The 18,864-nt window shown below is 33.3% G+C and overlaps 1 protein-coding gene across 4 annotated transcripts in view; it reads left to right on the top strand.

Moving 5' to 3' along the window:
• The window catches only part of LOC107452916 (uncharacterized), a 32,866-nt gene that overhangs the window by 8,615 nt on the left and 5,387 nt on the right, over nucleotides 1–18,864 (top strand). For 2 of the 4 annotated variants that reach the window (XM_043056290.2, XM_043056288.2), the window contains exons 2-5: nucleotides 1,896–2,148; nucleotides 3,779–3,835; nucleotides 5,981–6,034; nucleotides 8,176–8,243. In XM_043056290.2, coding sequence (XP_042912224.1) covers nucleotides 1,899–2,148; nucleotides 3,779–3,835; nucleotides 5,981–6,033 — 360 coding nt within the window. In that variant the 5' untranslated portion in view covers nucleotides 1,896–1,898 and the 3' untranslated portion in view covers nucleotide 6,034; nucleotides 8,176–8,243. Of the gene's footprint in view, nucleotides 1–1,895; nucleotides 2,149–3,778; nucleotides 3,836–5,980; nucleotides 6,035–8,175; nucleotides 8,244–18,864 lie in introns of those variants that run through there. The other 2 variants (XM_071177874.1, XM_071177875.1) reach the window with 2 other exon arrangements.

Genomic DNA, 18,864 nt, shown 5'->3' with positions numbered 1-18,864 from the left:
ATAACCAGGATCGGTTAACTTCAGTTCCTTCTTCTTCATTACCGTCCCGTCGAGAAAACCAAGATTTTGGCATTAGACGATTAGTTGACCGTGACTGTACATGTAAGTACATTAGAGTGTTATTGTTACTGTTTTAAAATTACAAGCGTAAGCTACATTGCGTTTCCAGAACTGAAAAAAAAATAGTGTTCTGAAAGGAAGAATGTTTGTACTGTGTACACTGCAAATATTTATTGTAACATATTATTTTATCAGACAAATCAAGAAAGGAGATAATTTATGTAACCACACAGCGTAGATGCCATAAGGAAGTGCTGACAGACACAGGTCGCCCTGCCAGTAGAAAAGACGTGCCATTTCTATTATGAATATATTATTACAGTTTGATTTAGACTATTAGTGTTCTTTTTTATTTCCGAATTAACATTTATTATATTACACTGGCACTAAATTTAAAATATATTTTCCAGAAATCAATTATAACAAAAATTATTCAGCAATTTTTTGTTTCGCGGACCATTTGGCGCCCCTTTGTGAGTAGCGCCCGGGGCATGATGCCCCCCCCCCTTGCCCACCCCTCGCTACGCCACTGCCAACGTGAAAATATCTGCTCTAATAATGAAACACAAATTTCAATACGTTTGAAGTTCTTAGGACTGATTAGGATTTTTTAAAAATTAGTGAGGTAAAATTTAAAAAAGAATTTCTTAGTTTTTTCTTTAGAAAAGAAGTTTATTTATTTTTTTCATTTAATATAGTATGGGTAGATTTTTAAATGATTATTGTGATATCTATTTAATAACTAAGAAAAGTTAAAAAATTTAAGATAAAAGAATAAATTTGCAAGAAAAATTAACATATAAAAAATATATTTTATTCTTCATTAAAGATTTGCGTTTAGGTTCGTCACACAAATAATGTCACTTTTAGTCGGGAGGTACGGGATTCGTGAATTTTTGGCAGTTTGTGACAAGCGTATATAATAAAAAGTGTGACAGTATATATTTTGGATAAAATAAAAACATATAAAGTCGGCTATAAAATATTTTAATAGAATTTGTTTTTAAATTTTTGTCATAAAAAAACCGAGTCTAATCAATAGTATTTTTTTTGTACAAATGTCGTGTGGGGAAATGTTACATTTTGTGATAAAGAGGTAGAGAGCTTGGTGGCTCAGGGGGTAGAGCCCTCTCCTCAGAAGGAGATTCGAATCCCAACGATGATCGTTAGATAAGAATTCCGAACCCGACTTGCAACGATCACACCACTGACGTAAACTAGTCTCAGTGGTAAACGGATCATGGGTTAGAGTCCCCTTGCGTTGGGCTAACAGTGGGAGGGTTTCGGGGGTTTCCTCTCCCTGTAACGCAAGTGCGGGTTAGTTCCATTAAAAAGTCCTCCACGAAGGCAAATTACTCATAATACTTGATCTAGGAGTTCCCTTGTCTTTTGGATAGGGTTCAAAATTTCAAGGCTAAGGAGTTGAACATTGATAATCGAAAATGCACGTAGTTTGCTGGTTACCTACGCAATTTGAGAAAAGATCTTATTTTCACTTTAACGAGTATCCAGTGACAATGTGTATATTATCTAGGTAGTTAGCTGGTTACCTACGTAATTTAAGAAAAGATCTTATTTTCACTTTAACGAGTATCCAGTTGATAATGTGTAGATTATCTCGGTAGTTTGCTGGTTACCTAGGCAATTTGAGAAGACAAACACTTTTTGACACTTCTAGCGATAACTCTAATTAATCAGTACATAAGCAAGATAATCCAAAGAAATAGATGATTTCTACACTTTAGCGGCGACATATACTCTCAATAGATTAGTTTTATTATTTTCGTTTCCTATAAAATATATATATAAATTCTTTTTTTCCCTTTCCACCACAGATAATGGAGTCTGTTCTGATCTGTTTTTTGCTGATATCAATGATGTATGTTGGCGGTGGTCAAGGTATGTCCAGTTCTATGTCCTGCAGCTTTGTAAATGGTGTTCAAAGATGCACACAGGAGAGTGGAAGCGGAAATGTGGCCATGTCCAGCTCAAGAGCCGGCTCCGGGCCATACAACAGTTATTCCGATGACTTTGCTTCCACAGGAAACACAGGCAATGGAAGAGCTAGTTCTTCCAGGATAACATCGGGTCAGATTATTTATTTATTTATTTTTTGTTAAATTTTGAAGTTTGATATAGAAAAGTAATCCTGTAGAAGAAATTTTTTTTATATCGGACTACTTAAATGCTTAAAAATTAAGTAGTTATTGATTATTCAAAAATGAATTAGACTGGTATCTACGAACTTAGCTACAACGCCACGGTGGTTCAGGCACTAAGTTGTCATTGGGTTCGATTCCCGATAGCGGCCTATCATCACTCATCTTCATATCGATATGTATCAGCTTGTCTGGGATGTAAAGATGGCCAGAGAGCAAGAAGACCACAAATTGATGATCTCATTTGACCGCAATTTGGTGGGACCGGGATAGCCTGGTTGACAGAGCTCTGGACTCACGTTCGTGAGAACGGGGGTTCGAATCTAGCCAGCCGTAGACTCCCCGTGTAGTAAATGATGACGGATGCACGTTAAATCTGTCGGGTCACAAAGTCCTCCCTGTTCCCATGACAAATTATACCTATGTGGGTATTGAATCGGAGATTGATCGTTCTCTGGTTCAGGTCAAAATTACGATCTGTGGATGAATGAATAGATGTATGAATGGGTCCGCCTTATAAGCGAGTGTGACGAATGGATGTGACGGAAATCGAATTTTGGCCATGGGTGGTGCTACTGGATAGCGCCTCGCATAGATGGCGCCATATTTATATTTTATTATTATTTTTTTCCTTCGCCAATTTTTAGATGCAGGGTTGTAGAAATAAAAATGTCAACACACTTTCAATGTTACCGATTTGCGAAAGTCTGACTTGGTAAAATAAATAAATGCAAGTTGGAAACTATGTCCTGATAGAACTTTTCGCTTCTTGGACATTAGAGATCCAACTTTTTGGACTGATTTATCTTTAAATATGTCTTTATATTGGAAATAAGTTTCAAACTCAGATCCGGAATCTATTTTTGGATTTTTTTCGATAAAAGAAGTTCCGTACGAAATCTATCTACCCATTAGAAAATTCAGGAAAGTGATCCTGGAGGAATTTTTCCCTAACTGGAAACCATTGGGTGATAAAAATATTTCTGATTCGACATATCTACAGTCGAACCTCGATTTAACGTACTTTGATTTAACGAATTCACCGAATTAATGAGTATATCCTCTGTCCCGGCAAAAAGGGTGCTAAAATGCTATAATTTAACGAAAATTTAGCGTTGGTTTAACGAACAACAATCGCTGGAAAAAAATTCACTCAAAAAACTAAAACTTTCAATTTTTCGCTCTTAAAATTTTGAATATTTCATACCCTTATCCATGTGTGTAATTATGTAAAATGTATTATGTTTTAAATGCAAGTAGTGTTAAAGAATTAAGATCATTTTAAAGTTGATTTCCTAACGCATAACTTATAATTTGTAAGTTCGTAGTAAGCAATAAAAACTTTTTTTCATATCTGTATATCTAAGGGTATTTTTCATTAATATACCATACTCTTTACAAAAATTGATATTCGTTTAGACGAATTGCTTCGATATAACGAACGGATTTGTCCGTCCTAATCAATTCGTTAAATCGAGGCTCAAATGTATTTTTAGGGATACATTTTTAGCCATTTGACCAATGTATTTTTATCTGAATTAATATTTTTAATTTTGCAGGTAATGTTCCCAATCAGGGTGGTTTTGCATTCGGAGGAATGCCACCAGGATTTGGAGGCAAGTTTCATTTATATTCATTGTGCCAAACAATTTTGAAAATCAAATTTTTATTTAAAGAAGTTTAATAACTCTAATATTCAACCAAATGAGGAGCTCCGCTTTTGCGTTACGTATGTATAAACACGTACGTATAAACAAAACAAAAAACCTAAATAAATCACAACTAAAGACTCAGAAAAAAGACATACTATAGTCTCGGTTCTATAAACAGAAGCATTTCTCATTGTCGAAATACAACAATACGACTGAAAAGTAACGAGACAAATACGTTCAAAATTCTTTTAACTGGTAGGAGATGAATAACATGCTTAAACAAGATAATTAAAATTCTGTTTAAACAACTTTGTTTGTGTTTGTCTTGTTACTTTTCTGTTGTCACGTTGTGTTTCTACACCCTGGAAGGCATCTGTTTAAAGAATCGAAACTACAGTATTTTCATTTCTGTTTCTTTATTTGTGCCTTACTCAAGTCGTGTTGCTTTATACGCATGTAGCTTAAAGCATAACTCTTCATTTGGTTAAATATTTAAACTATTTAACTTCGCTGTGAAAAATTGACGAGATTTTTTTTAATTAGCAAGATTGTCACTGGCGACTAAATTCAAAAAGTGGTGACTAATAAATTTCCAAAACTTATTAAAAGAGAATAAAATTAGCAACCTTTTCTAGCATTACTTTTTCAGTTTACTATTAAAGGCTCTTATAAAGCATGTTTGCCTTAAATATGAATAATTTGAATTGTAAGTCGTGATGGTAATTACCTTTGATTCATTAAGGAGATTATAAATAAATAAAAATGAGTTGATAAAAATGAATGTAAAAAGTGGTAACTTTTTACCTTTTTAGTCACCTGTGGCATTCTTGAATTAGATGAAAATTGTTAAAATCAATGAAGAATTTTCAATAGTTGAAGCAGTGATGCAGTAACTATTCAAATATAAAAAATTGAACCGCTATCACAAAATAGTGGTTTTTCTACATTTTTACTCCAATTTCATGATTAGTTACGAGGGCGTTGTATAATGATGGACTACTATCACTCAGTAATTGTTACAGACTCATAACAATTATAAAAAGAGCGCGTGGTCGCCTACAGTTCTCCATTCTCAATGAGATGATACGGGCTCGAAACCCAGCGACTGCCGGTCAATACGAATTCAGCAACCAGCTCACACCTAAAGCAGTACTGACGTAAAATATCGTCAGTGGTAGACGGATCATGGGTTAGAGTCCTCTAGCCATCAAGCTAACCGTGGGAGGTTTTCTTTGGTTTTCATCTCCATGTAATGCAAATGGGGGTTAGTTCCATCAAAAAGTTCTCCACAGAGGCCCAATGCTTGATCCTGGAGTTCTTTTGTCTTCGGGATCGGGTTTAAAATTACAAAGCTACGGAGTTAAACATTGGTAGTCATAAAACTCAAAATTGTGTCTGTTGTTTAGCGACGGTTTTAAAATAAAATAAATTTTATTTTTAATTTTTTTTTACAAACTCTTGAAGAGAGCGTATTCACAATTTTTTTATAAACTCCTGAAGAGAAATTGATGTACTATACTTCAAAATTTTTACACTATTATCTCAAATTGATATATTATTACCTCAGTTATACGAAAATTTTTAAAATTAGCTCAATTTTTTAAGAATGATATACTGTTACCTTAATTTTACAAAATATACTCGTAAAATTGAGGCAATAGATATATTACAGCTTTTTTTTTCGATAATTAAAAATCTTCCTCTGCTGAATGAGAGAAACACGAAGATGCAGAAGAGAATATTTACAAACAAGTTGCAACATTGAACAAAGTGGCTTCACTATTTGGGAGTGGGGAACAAGCTTGAGCACGATAATCGAGTAATGATCGTGGTTCTTTCCATTCCTTATTTGTTAAACTCTTTTTTCCTTGTTGCAATTTATTTGAATTTATCTTCTACGTCTCAGTGTTTCCCTCTCTTATGCTGTGTTTCAATTATAGAAACGAATTTCGATTATAGAAAAGAATTATGATTATAGAAAAGAATGTTTTGGATTATAGAAACGGGTTCTATTTACGTAGCATTATTAGTTTAAGATAGCTTATAAAAAATTGTTATTACTGCTTCTTTCGAAAATGAAATTCTTACTAATATTTTTACGAATTTCAGGAATGGGTCCAGGTGGATTTGATCCTTTTGCATTCGTATTTGGAAGACGATAAGGTAACCTTGTGTAAGATTAGATCCAGCAAAAGTTTCTTTTGTACTTTTTAATTTTTTTTTTCAATTTTTCACAATTTAAGCAAACTTTTGAGATCCTTCAAAAGTTTCAAATGTACTTTTTTAAAAAATTCTTTTTCAGTTTTTTTTAATTAAAACATGATGCTCTACTTTTTAAATCCCTCAAAAAGATGAGGTACTTTTTAGATGCCACAAAAGATTCTTTTGTACTTTTTTTAAAATTCTTTATCAGTGTTTTTTTATTTTATTAAAGCATGATGCCGCACTAGTTAGAATCCTCAAAAGTTTGTTGTGTACTTTTTTTAAAATTCCTAATCAGTTACACGCATCACTGTCAAGCATCACTGGCTGCGGTCAGTAAGCGGGTGGGTTATCACTTTGATCAGCCCGCATAGGGTCCGAGGGTGCGTGATATCGGTCCTCGTTAAACTGTTTTACCGCAAAGTGCTCGACTTCGCGCAGGTCATCGGGCTACCAAAGGTGGGGAGCCATCCCGTCTGCCGAGGATCAAAATTGCGATGGCAAGTCTTCGGATCATCCCCAGGGATGTTTCCCAGACCACAACCTATTGTGCAGCTCTAGTGCAACGTAAATAAAGTACCTACCAACCTACCAAAATACGAGGACTGTTTTATAAGGGCCGTTTTGTTGTGTACACTAATAGATGACGCTTGCGTAGCATCGAGTGCTTGCGTCGTGTCCTGACATTCCTTGGGTACAACTTTGCTCAGTTTCAGTTGTGTAGGAAACCTGTACAGTCAGTTCTGTGTGTTTAAAATGTTCAGGTTTAACAAATCAACTGCCGCGTATGAGGTACGGTCTGTGATTCGTTTTTAGTCGGCAAAAAACTTGTCTGCATACTACACTCGCCTGCAGATTTGTGAAGTTACCGAAGCTTCCTACTGGCATATTTACAGGGAATTTTGCTACCTCCATGACTATGACTCTCTTCACAGCTCAGTCCCGAACTTTATTGAATTCTTTTTGCTGTGAAGTTTTGGACCACTCATCAATACAGCCCAGACCTTGCGCTAAGTAATTTTCCGATGTTTCATACATCATTTTGGCTGACACCAATAACGTGAAAAGGGTCGTGACCTCTTGGTTTTCGGAGCAGGTGTCAAGTAACTATGAAGAAGGTATTCTAAATCTAGTTGTAAGGTATAAAAAGCGTTTAAGCGAGCTTGGTAACTATTTTGAAAAAAAAAAAGAGAAACTTATGTAGAATCAAAAACTAAATTTCCTTCATGAAAATTTTCTTTCGTTCGGTTTTTATTTTCAAACGGCTCTTACTTAAAAAACCCATCACATATGACTGCTTTCAACAGTAAAATGTACCTTGTAACAGGGTTTCCTCGGGTCTTATAAATTTTAAAAAGTGGTAACAAAAATTAAACAAATGTCGATAATTTAATTTCTGTGTAACTACCACTAAAAATTGTTTTCCAAAGAAAGTATATATGCAGGAAAATTCCAGCTTTTAAACTACTTAACTACGAAGTGGTACATAAAAATAAGAAATATCTTCTAGCATTAACCTAAATTTACTAACACTACTAAAAATTTTCAAATAATATAGTCCGAATCGCCACCTTTAAAAATCCTCCGGGATCTCAGGCTAGAGGAAGACCTCCAACTAGATGGCTCGATGACACTGCTGAAGATCTAAAAGTATTAAGGATAAACAACTGGAAAAAAGTCGCCATGAACAGGAGGCTACGTGTGGTTGAGGCAGTCAAGGCCTGTAAAGGACTGTCGTGCTGAAGAAGAAGAAGACTAAAAATTTTCAAGGACCGCGGCAACCCTCTTTCAAGCAACTTTCTGCGGTTTTTGCAATTTCCAACAGTAAAATTCCATAATTCTCTAGAATATTAAAATAAAATTTTCTCATATTAAATGCTACAGATATGAAAGGGAAAAAAAAAACTAAAATTTCAAACCCGAAACGTCTGTAGCGGAGTTTCTTGTTCGGAGTTTCTTTAAAACATAATTTGCCAGATTTCTTTTTTTTTCTTCTTCTTTTTTTTTGGTATCTTGTGATTGTTTCAAAGTAATAACATTTTATGACTGTTTGTTTGATTATAAATGAAACTGAAATGTAATTTTTTTTTGTTGCTTTTCAGATGGAAGAAAATTCTTTCAAAAATGTGACATTTTGAAATTTTGAATAAAGACATTTAATGAAAATCAATGGCATTTGAATTATTATTTCTATATTAATCGGCACATTTTATCATTATTTAATTGAAACTTATTTGCAATAGCTAATCTTTTTTTTTCCTTCTCATTCTGAAAATTATAACGATGCAGAAGCACTACAGTGTGTTTTCGATTTGTCAGGCTGCTGATTATAAACCAGATAAGAGTTAGGATTATTATTAAGATCATTGCAGATTATTTTTAAGATTATAAGATTATCTCTGACTGAAAAAAAAATCACTAAAATCTATTTAGAATAAACTATTTTAAAGCTATTTTTTAAGTATTTCTATTTAGATATATATGCGTTTTGAGAATATGACTCCCATATTTCAATATGAAATCAGTTTTAAGGGAATTCTGCAATTCAAAATTTTTAAAAAATATCCTTCAGGGTTATTTCTTACGTTATAAAGAACTAACACCGAATTTTGATTGTTTTGCTCTAAAAAATCTATTTAAAAATATTCTTTAGACATTTCTTGTTATATATGATTATTATTATTATTATTTTAATATAAATCTAGTTTTGAAAGAATTTTGCTTTTCAAAAGATTTTGAAAAATAAACAAAGTGTCAGTTCTATATACATGTTAGTTCTTTTGCGTAATTTAGAATGAATAAAACTAATTTAAAAATATTCTTATGTGTTTTTAGATATATAAAGTGTATTTTCAAAGAATATGACCCCCATATTATTACATGAAACTAGGTCTAAAACAGAGATGGGCATTTGTCATTCAGAATGATGAATAAAGAATGATGAATACATATTCAAAATCTTCCTGAATAAAGAATGAAGATTTATTCATTAGTCCGAAATATTCTGAATAAACAATAAATCTTTCATTATTTTCAATCATTATTCTTTATTCATTAGTCAAGAATAACTGAATAATTTCACTGCTCAACAGAAATGGGCACGGAATACTCTAATTGACTACGATTGGGACAACTACAAATAAAACGTAATGAACTACTTGTAATTATTTTTATAAGTTACAAGTAACGATTTCAGATAAAAATGATTATGATTACGAGTAATCACAATAAGACGCAAAAATGATTACAAATGACCGAAATCTTTTATTTTAAGTTATCAATGTAATCAATATGTACGATTATAAGCAGTCATTTTTACCAGCAAACATAATCTAACGAATACTTGTAAAAATAGTTACTGCGCGAATTCATAAATACTAGTGGGCTGCGCCCCCTGCTCGCTAACGCTCGCCAATCCCCGAAAATTGCTACGCAATCTTATATGGTTTGCTTCGCTCGCTACTAACTTAGGTACATTGCAAATGCACAAAATTCTAAGAATTCAAAACAATCATTCAAATCCATATAACAACTTTTTTTTTAAACAAAATTACATCTTTTTAGTAAATACTAAGTCATTAAAATAAATTTGAATTCAAATAAATGACATGTAATTCATTAAACCTATTAGAAATGTGCCATAGTATAAAATCTTAAGATAAAATTTCTAAAACTGATATCTCTTTAAAAAGGTTAAAATTTTGGCTATAATTAAGTCTATTAAAAATTGAAATAAGTGAATTGCAATGGAAAAACCTGCATAAACAAATAAATTCTAGTAAAACAAATAAATTCGTGATATAAATCAAAAATCGTCAAATAAATTCGTAATATATAAATTCGTGAAAAAAAGCGCTTTCGACAAAATACTAAAATAGAGATCTATCGACAAAGACTACTCACTTCTGCCTAGCTTATGCTCTCTCTGGTTATTTCAGTTTCCATTTTTAAAAGTGCTATATGTTGAGCCATCTCAGCTAGATTTGGCATGTGACATTTTTAGTGGCAATCATTGGTCGATTTTCTAGCGTTGCCATTCGGGGAGTTGTAATGAGGCTTTTTTTGTCGCCGTGTAAGAGAAATATATATATAGATGTTGTACATACATGAGCACTTAACTTCGCAGTATGTTTATGTGTATATATACGCGACCGAGCATTGTATATAAATATTTGCATGAATAAGTAAAAAAAAAGTTGAAAGCTTACATACATTGTATATACGTACATAGTATATCAGTACTTACGTACATTGTATGCTCAAGTGTAAGTAAATAGGACACATAATGTATGTTAGTATGCATGCAAAGTATGTAAGAAGACGTACGTATGTATGCACATACACTGTACGTATGTACATAATGCACGTATACACATAAAATGTATATGTGTGTATGCAAAAGTATACCTACGTACGTACAAATGCGTACGTATATGTGTACATGCAAAACACATTCATAGGTATATATACAATACGTATGTTCATACAATGTACTTATACGTATGCACTTATGTAATAGTGACGGCAATTTTTTTTTTTTTAAGAGGGAGACATTACTTATGATCTTAATTATATTATTATTAATTTTTTTTTATATTTGAAACTTGTTTCAGTATGCAAGCGTGGCGGGAGGAGTTCAAATATTATGAAATACCTGAATAATGGAAATTTCAAGCAAGTTTTCTTTTGCGCAACGCTAGTAAGCAAATAAGAGATTTAAATTTGTAATTTTCTTTCGAAAGTAGAAAAACAGAAATGTTTCCTTTCAGGTGAAAAGTTATTGTTCGACGAATTCAAATGTAAGTTGATACGCAATATAAAATGGTATATATTTTCTTCTTTTATTCCCTTTCAGAAGATGTACTTCTGTCAAAATTATTTCAATAAATATATTTTATGATTAATATCTCCGATCAGAAAAAAAAATGGAAACACGTTACAAATTATCATATCAATGTATACAAAATAAGAAAGATTAAAATTGAATGGCAACCTTCAGTTAGTACACGGTTCTTACTACTCGTACAATAACATGGATAATTATCTTGACGAGTAACAAATATTTGAATTCCACGAAAACCTGAGTATCAAAATTTCAATGTCAACAAAATGCTGATTAACAAATTATTTGTTGCATTAATACAAATACTTGATTTTGCCCACTTCGGATGTGGGTATTTCAAATCGGAAATTAGCTTTGCTCCTGAAATTTTTTTAAAATGACATTTTTAGTCTATTTTTGCCAAAAGGTACAAGTTTAAAAACGTTCTATATATATCAGGGCGTCGCGTAAATGTTGCCACAAACTTCTAGGTGAGTTAGGTATATCATCAGGATTATACCTGTATCGGATTCCCGGAAAAGTCGTATACGTGAATAGGGGAGCTTTCCTAATGTGACCTGTTCAGAAGCAAACGAAGAAATAGTTTATATTAGAGAAAGGCCCCTAGCGGAGTATGACTGCACTTCCGGGGCATGGAATCCTATGCAGTTTTAGTTCTGATGACGAGTCCTAACTCCCCTAGAAGTTTGTTGCAGAGCCGTGATGGCTCAGGGGATAGACCGTTAGCTTTTAAATGAGGTAAACCGGGTTCGAATTCCAGCGATGAACAAATTCCGCATCCGGGTTGCACCGACCACAGTGCTGACGCGGAATATCCTCAGTGGTAGACGGACCATAGGTTAGAGTACCCTTGCCGTCAGGCTAACCGTGGGAGGTTCTCGTTGTCTTCCTCTCCATGTAACGCAAATGAGTGTTAATTCTATCAAAAAGTCCACCACGAAGCTAACATTTTTTCTAATACTTGATCTAGGAGTTCCCTTGTCTTCTGGATTAGGTGCAAAATTACAAGGCTACGGAGTTGAACATTAGTAGTCGTAAACCCAAAATTGGGTTGGCTGTTCAACGACAGTTATTAAATAAAATATTTATGCGATCCCCTTGATGCACAAAAGTGCATCAAGTAAAACTACACGAAAGGGTTAAAGATTTGGATTGCTATCATTATTTCTCTTTCATAATGTTTATTTTTCAATTTGAATTGGATTTTAGTTTTTGTTAGGAGTTTTTAAGTTTGTCAATTGTAGTTGAAAAACGCAATTGCATAAAAATTAGTTAGTATCAATAGCTTCTTTTATTTTAGAATTTATTTAGTTTATTTTTTAGGAAATCCTTAGAAATAGTTAGTTTTAACGTTAATAGCTTTAAATTTGAAGTACTGAATGCACTGGAATAATGTACCGAAGATAATGTGTTGCCGAACACACTTTCTTAAGACAGTCAGTTCTGTTTATGATTTTTATTTCTTGTTTTTATAGCATAAATTGTTTTATACCACTGTTCAGCATAGTTTAAGTGCCACTGTCCAGCATAAGTTATCTATGGCATACGTTACGTATGATCTAATGCAACTTTATGAAAAATTCATTAAAAATTTTGCAGGAAGTCTTATGAAATTATCTTCCATAAAGGGGTTGCATTAATATCAGTCAATTACCAAATTTTTGAACATTTTTTTTGAAACTATCTTAAAAGCATTTTGGAAATTCAATCATACCAGTGGATTCACAAAAACAAACAATAAGAATCTTTTAAGGAGTATATTTAGTGTAGTATGTTACACAACACTTATTATTTTTCTTTGTGAATGGTTTATAGTTATCTATGGAATTGATGAGCGTAGAACTGATTATTTCAGTTATAATTGGCACCAGAAATGGCTAAAATTCAGAAAGAATTTATAAGAAAGATTTTATTGGGTTGGTAACTAAGCTTCGGCCGTTTTTTATTTATTTACTTATTTTTTTGTTTATTTTCTTCCACATGTCATCAAATGTTTTTGGGTGCTTTTCATCAAATGTGCTTTTGTTCGAGTTAATTTTCAGTCCCTTAAAACGGAAAATCAAGTTGAGAAATATGAGCATGTTTCTACACCTCTGTCTTTTTGCTTTTAATCAAGTTGCTAAGGTTACTAAGTTGCTAAGTTTTAAGTTGCTAAGGTTACAAAAGCTACTCGTCACATTTGTGATGTGTATAATGAGGTTGCATTAGCTGAAAGAATCATTCGCAATTAGTATGCCAAATTTAAAATTGGAGATTTTGAACTCAAATACTCGGTTGCAAACGATTAAACCGTTAAACAATGAAAGAACTAGTAGAGAAAACAAAATTGTCCCGTGCATTTTAAAGGTTTAAAAAATTAACAGCCGGACACTAGTTTACGATTTCAATGATTTGTGAAAAAGACTATACTTGTTACGCCATCACTCACATGTATAGCTTAACTAGTAAATAACGTTAAACACTCTCAAGCATTTGCACGAAATTTGATCTTCACAATGGTTCAGAAAAGTAATAAACAAAAGTCAGGACAGAACGAAAATAAATAAACATAACCCAAGGAGGTAATTTACTGTCACATAAAAGTCGTGCGACACTTTGTACGTCACAGGACTGGTCAAAATGAGGCGTCCGCCACAATGCCTTCCATATTTTATGTGGCATACAAGTGCCAAGCTTACAAACAATCCCCACCTTACGTAATAATGTATCTCATTTGCGCTTTCTCAATGAGTTTGGAATAAATGAATGTGTCTCACAGTTTGGGGAGTCACGAAATATTTGTATCAAATATGAGAGGATTCTCCGTACCGGACGATCATTAAATTTTCTTGTGTGTCGCAATAAGAACAATTCGCAATTATTCTTTTGACTACGCTGAGGTGTTGACAAGTTAATTTATTGCCGAGTTGGCGTTTCATCGTTTTTTTCTACACATCTTCAATATATAAATTAAGGTATTGGCGATGCCGTTTTCACAGTTGAATCTTGTTCCTTCCCCCAAAGACTAAAAGCTCTCAACTGAAAAGGTAAAAAATTTATATATAGATTTATTTCTACTCTACTATTGATATTATAACCGCCATTGAACAGTCGACCCAATTTTTGGGTTTACGACTATTAATGTTCAACTCCGTAGCCTTGTAATTTTGAACCCAATCCAGAAGACAAGGGAACTCCTGGATCAAGTATCGGGAGAAATTTTGAATTTGTGGAGGACATTTTGATGGAATTAACTCGCATTTGCGTTACACGGAGAGGAAGACCACGAAAACCTCACACGGTTAGCAAGGGGACTCTAACCCATGATCTGTCTATCACTGAGGATATTTTACGTTAGCACTGCGGTTTGTACAAGGATGAAGAATTCGTATTTACCAGTCATCGCTGGGATTCGAACCCAGTTGACCTCATTTAAAGGCTGAAGCTCTATCTCAGCTCGAGTATTATTGCTATTATGTCCGTAATGTTCAACTCCGTAGTCTTGTAATTTTGAACCAATCCAGAAGACAAGTAAACTCCTGGATCAGTACCCCCAGAGGTATTGATTTGTTATGGGAGCATGGAGGATTTTGTGACTCGACAGATTTAACGTGCATCAGTCCCCATTTACTACACGAGGAGTCTTCGGTCGGCGGGGATCGTACCCACGAACTCTTGGCTATGGGCACAGTGCCCAACCGATCGAGCTATCCCGGCCTCGATTATTATTGATAGTGTTTTTCGTTATTATTAGTTGTTTTTAAAGTTTCTCAATTTATTTTACTATTCCTTTAAAACTGTCTTACAATGTGAAACTTGGCCCGACATTATACGAGGAAAAAATTTAATAAAATTAAAATAATGTTTGCTCTTGTTATGTAATGTAAAAATAATGTTGCGACAAAGGCGGAAGCAAAAAAGTTAATTGTTAAAAAGTTTACTTACGTCAGAGATTAACTCCAGTAGGCAAATAAATTAAATAAAATGAAAGGAAATGTGTTAGGTTGTGGTTAATAACAGGTGACAAAAGCGAAACTTTACATGGAAGCGAAAGTTTTTTGATTGCAGTAAAAAAATGAGTATTGAACTGCAAGTATTATTTGAAAGCATCAATATAATGAAAGAGTTTAGCGGATTTGAAAACAGCACATTTTAGCGGATAAAGGTACTAATGTTTTACGGAGAAGAATTAGGTTCCAAGTGTATTTGGTAGCCGTTGGTGAATAAACTCGGAAAGCTTTTGAAAGAAGCTAACGATATGACGCTAGCAATAGTTTTTACTTTGAGTACTTTAAACATGCTAACGAAAAATTACTGAAATACTGAATGTAATCTTAACTTATTTTCAATTTAATAATTTATGATCATAGAATAAAGGGAATTACTAAATACGTATTAAGACGTAAACTTTTCTAATGGTGGCTTGATGAATCAGGGCAGACATCGGAATGTAAAGAGTCAAATTATTTGTGTTTTGTTTATTAGGAAACTATAGCCTTAATATGCGATAGTTTCCTCCACTGCAAATTTCCTCCACTGAAATTTTCAAAATTAACATTCATTTTTAATTCATTAAGAGTTAAAATTTAAGAATTGGGTACTCGCACTTCAAGAAGAGGAAGATCACAACGCCCACACATGTGACCTGTGACGTCGGCACCAGCTGATCGCTTATAAGCAAAATGGCGTGTTATTGTTGTAGTTCATTTACGTCCCACTAGAGCTGCAAAATGGGCTATTGGCGACGGCCTAGGAAGCATCCCTGAGGATGATCCAAAGACTTGCCATCGCAATTTTGATCCTCGGCAGAGGGGATGGCAACCCCGCTTCGGAAGCCCGACGACCTGAACGCGAAGTCCATCATTTTACGGTAGAACAGTTTAACGAGAACCAGTCCCTACGCAGACTGATCCAAGTGGTCACTCACCCGCACACAGTTATGCTTAACTTTGATGATCGGCTGGGAACCGTGTCTTAACGATCAGTCAACTGCGAGACAAAAATAGTGTGCTAAATTTGAGCTAAGTTTCACCACATAAGTCAAAATGTTGCTTATCGTGAAATTAGTTAAACACAGCGCTATATCACTCATCGAATTTATTGAAATGTAGTTCTTTCTCGTCTACGTCTTTACTTAACTTAGAATTTTTATCTGTTTATGCATTTTATTGTAACTGTGACGTATTTATGTTTTGTGGACCTGGCAACTTCGATGCATAATTAGTTTATTTATGTTCCAAATGGCTTCCTACCTGTCTTTGTGTTGAGAAATATGAATAATTGAAATCTTTGTGTAAGAATTCAGATTGTGTCACTTAAGAGAATTGATACTTGACGGGCTTGACTTACGCGAAATAGAATGGAAAGGGCAGTTGCTAACGTAAACGAATGTCACGTTTAAACAACCAATCAGGATCAAGATACCCCCACTATGTTACTTGCAGGCATCCCATTGTCTTCAAATAAAACTATTGCCTATTGGCAAAATGGGTCTTGTTTTGGGTTTGATGGCTAGTGCAACTTACGTCATCACACTTTTCAACTGCGTTCAAGAGTAATAGCAAACAGTGCGCACGCGCCGTCATTGTGTGCGTTGCTATGGCGACCGCTGCTGTTTTTCTTTTTATTTTCACTAGCAGGCATTTGTAATGTATTTATATCATAATAATTTAAAGTATTTTTATACTCTTTTTAATATTAGCTTATAATTACTTGCTTGATGGTTATTTCAATATAAATATAAATACTGAAGAAGGAAAAGTATTTTGTGACGTCTTGAAACAATGTACATAGGCAAGATTTGAAAACCAATTCGACAACAAACATCAATAGAGACAGTTTTTGCAGCTCATGATTTGAAACGTTGTGGCGCTTAATGGATTCAATCCAGTAAGAAAAAGCATTTGACCAATGGGTAACCAGTGATCGTAATATAGCGATCACACAACTTTTTAATTTTTTTTTTAATTATAAAATACTATGTTTCTTTCTTAGTAGTCTAAAAATTTATTTGTAATTTAGTAAAGAAATTATAATAAGACATTTTATTGAATAAATATTTTTTATTTTTATTAAAGCTTTATTAACAGTGCTACTAGTCATATAAAGTATGTTTGTGATATAATGTGACTATGATTGTGGTTATATTTAATGTGATTATATTTTATTTTTTTGTTTATTTTTTTTTCAGATGACGGGAAAAATATTTGCTTTTGCTTGTGTTTTCCTTCTGATCGCTGTTTGCCATGGATACTCGGAATCTATGTCCTGCGTTTCAGTTCCCGGACAAAATACTCCTATCTGCAGGAGGAGCTACAATCAAAATGGGAACAGTGCCAATGCTGGAGCATTTGCCTACCCCGTGTATCCAGTTGTTTATGCCAATACACAACCAAGATACTACGAAGAAGAGCCACCACCAATAATGCAATACTAAGTAAGAGTGTTAATGAATATTAACCCCTTAACGATCGGTTAATTTTCAAGAAAACGGTCATAAAAGTGCTCATTTCTTTAATACACGTATTTGATTAGTGCTGACATCTGGTTTAAAATTAACTATCTACAATTACCTTAAAAATATCCTGGTATTGCCGTCTGGTGTGTAAAATGAGAAGTAAAATGTTTTCCGGGCAAAAGAAATTAATTTAGTTAAAAGAAGTTAAATAATCAATAGAAGTACAATAATACTGTTTCAAATATATTTTTAATGAAAATAATAATAATAAGCGGCATATTTCATAGCTAAATTCATCAAAATTAGCAATCTACCACATTATTCTACTCACAGATCCGCAGTTTTACGTAGAGCAAAGCTTCTTGAACTAGATATATTTTCTCTATTTCAAAATTATAAATTATATTTATTTCAACTATACAATTTAGTTTAAAGAAGTTAAATAATCAATAGAAGTACAATAATACTTTTTTAGAAATATTTTTAATAAAAATAATAATAATAAGCGGCGTATTTCATAGCTAAATTCATCAAAATTAGTAATCTACCTCATTTTTCTGCTAACAGATCCGCAGTTTTACGTAGAGCAAAGCTTCTTGAATCATATGTCACAGCTTTAAAGAAATAGTCTACGTCCATCGTAAACGCTTGTTTTGATTTTGTAGTCAAAGTTAAAAATTATACTCTACTACGCAAGCGTTTTTAACTTACGAATTTTTTCAAAATCTTTTATTTTCACTTACGTAAGTTTTAGATTTTTCACTGGCGCATGCGCATTTAATGAAAACTGACACATGCTCACTAGAAATGCGCAAGCGCAATTATTTGAAATCTTACATACGAGAGAATACGATTTCTAACATAAATTTGCGAAATCTTCTTATTGTTAGTATTATATTATAATTTTTTATTATATTGGAATTATTATTATTAGATTAATCTATTATTCTGATCTATTGACGAAATAGATCCTTCCTTACCCTAAACGGTATACGAATACGAATACGAATATACTTATATACGAATCTACCCTTTATTCAATAGAGCAGATATCTTTCGGATACGGAATTCTAAATAATCAACCTTCTTTCGGCGGAATTTATGCATAAACTTTATGAAGATCTATAAAACAACTACTTTAAAAATATTTAATTCGAGATTTTTCATCGCTTTATAATTAATAATATTAAATTAGGTTCTATTTCCGACAGTAAAATTTGCTGTCCTATCTAGCGAACATTATAAATATCTTTTGGTGCATATGTTACAGTGAATGACAAAAATCAAGGGAGTGTTGATTTTTACCGGTGAATGTCGTAATCGTTTTGGTGAATGTCCGAAACATTTATAACATGTAGGACCACCTTTAGCCCTTAAAACTGCTAGCAGCCGCCGTGGGATTGATTCCACAAGGTGCTGATAGGTCCTTGCAGGACTGGTCCTGCAATTCCCTCACATTGCGAGGGGGTAGCGTGGCAGCACTAATTTGGTTTTTCAAGTAGGACCACAAAT

The sequence above is a fragment of the Parasteatoda tepidariorum genome, chromosome 2 (genome assembly GCF_043381705.1).
Source record: "Parasteatoda tepidariorum isolate YZ-2023 chromosome 2, CAS_Ptep_4.0, whole genome shotgun sequence".
Classification (NCBI taxonomy): domain Eukaryota; kingdom Metazoa; phylum Arthropoda; class Arachnida; order Araneae; family Theridiidae; genus Parasteatoda; species Parasteatoda tepidariorum.
Note: the sequence above shows the minus strand (reverse complement) of the source record. Positions and strands in the feature narration are given on the sequence as shown.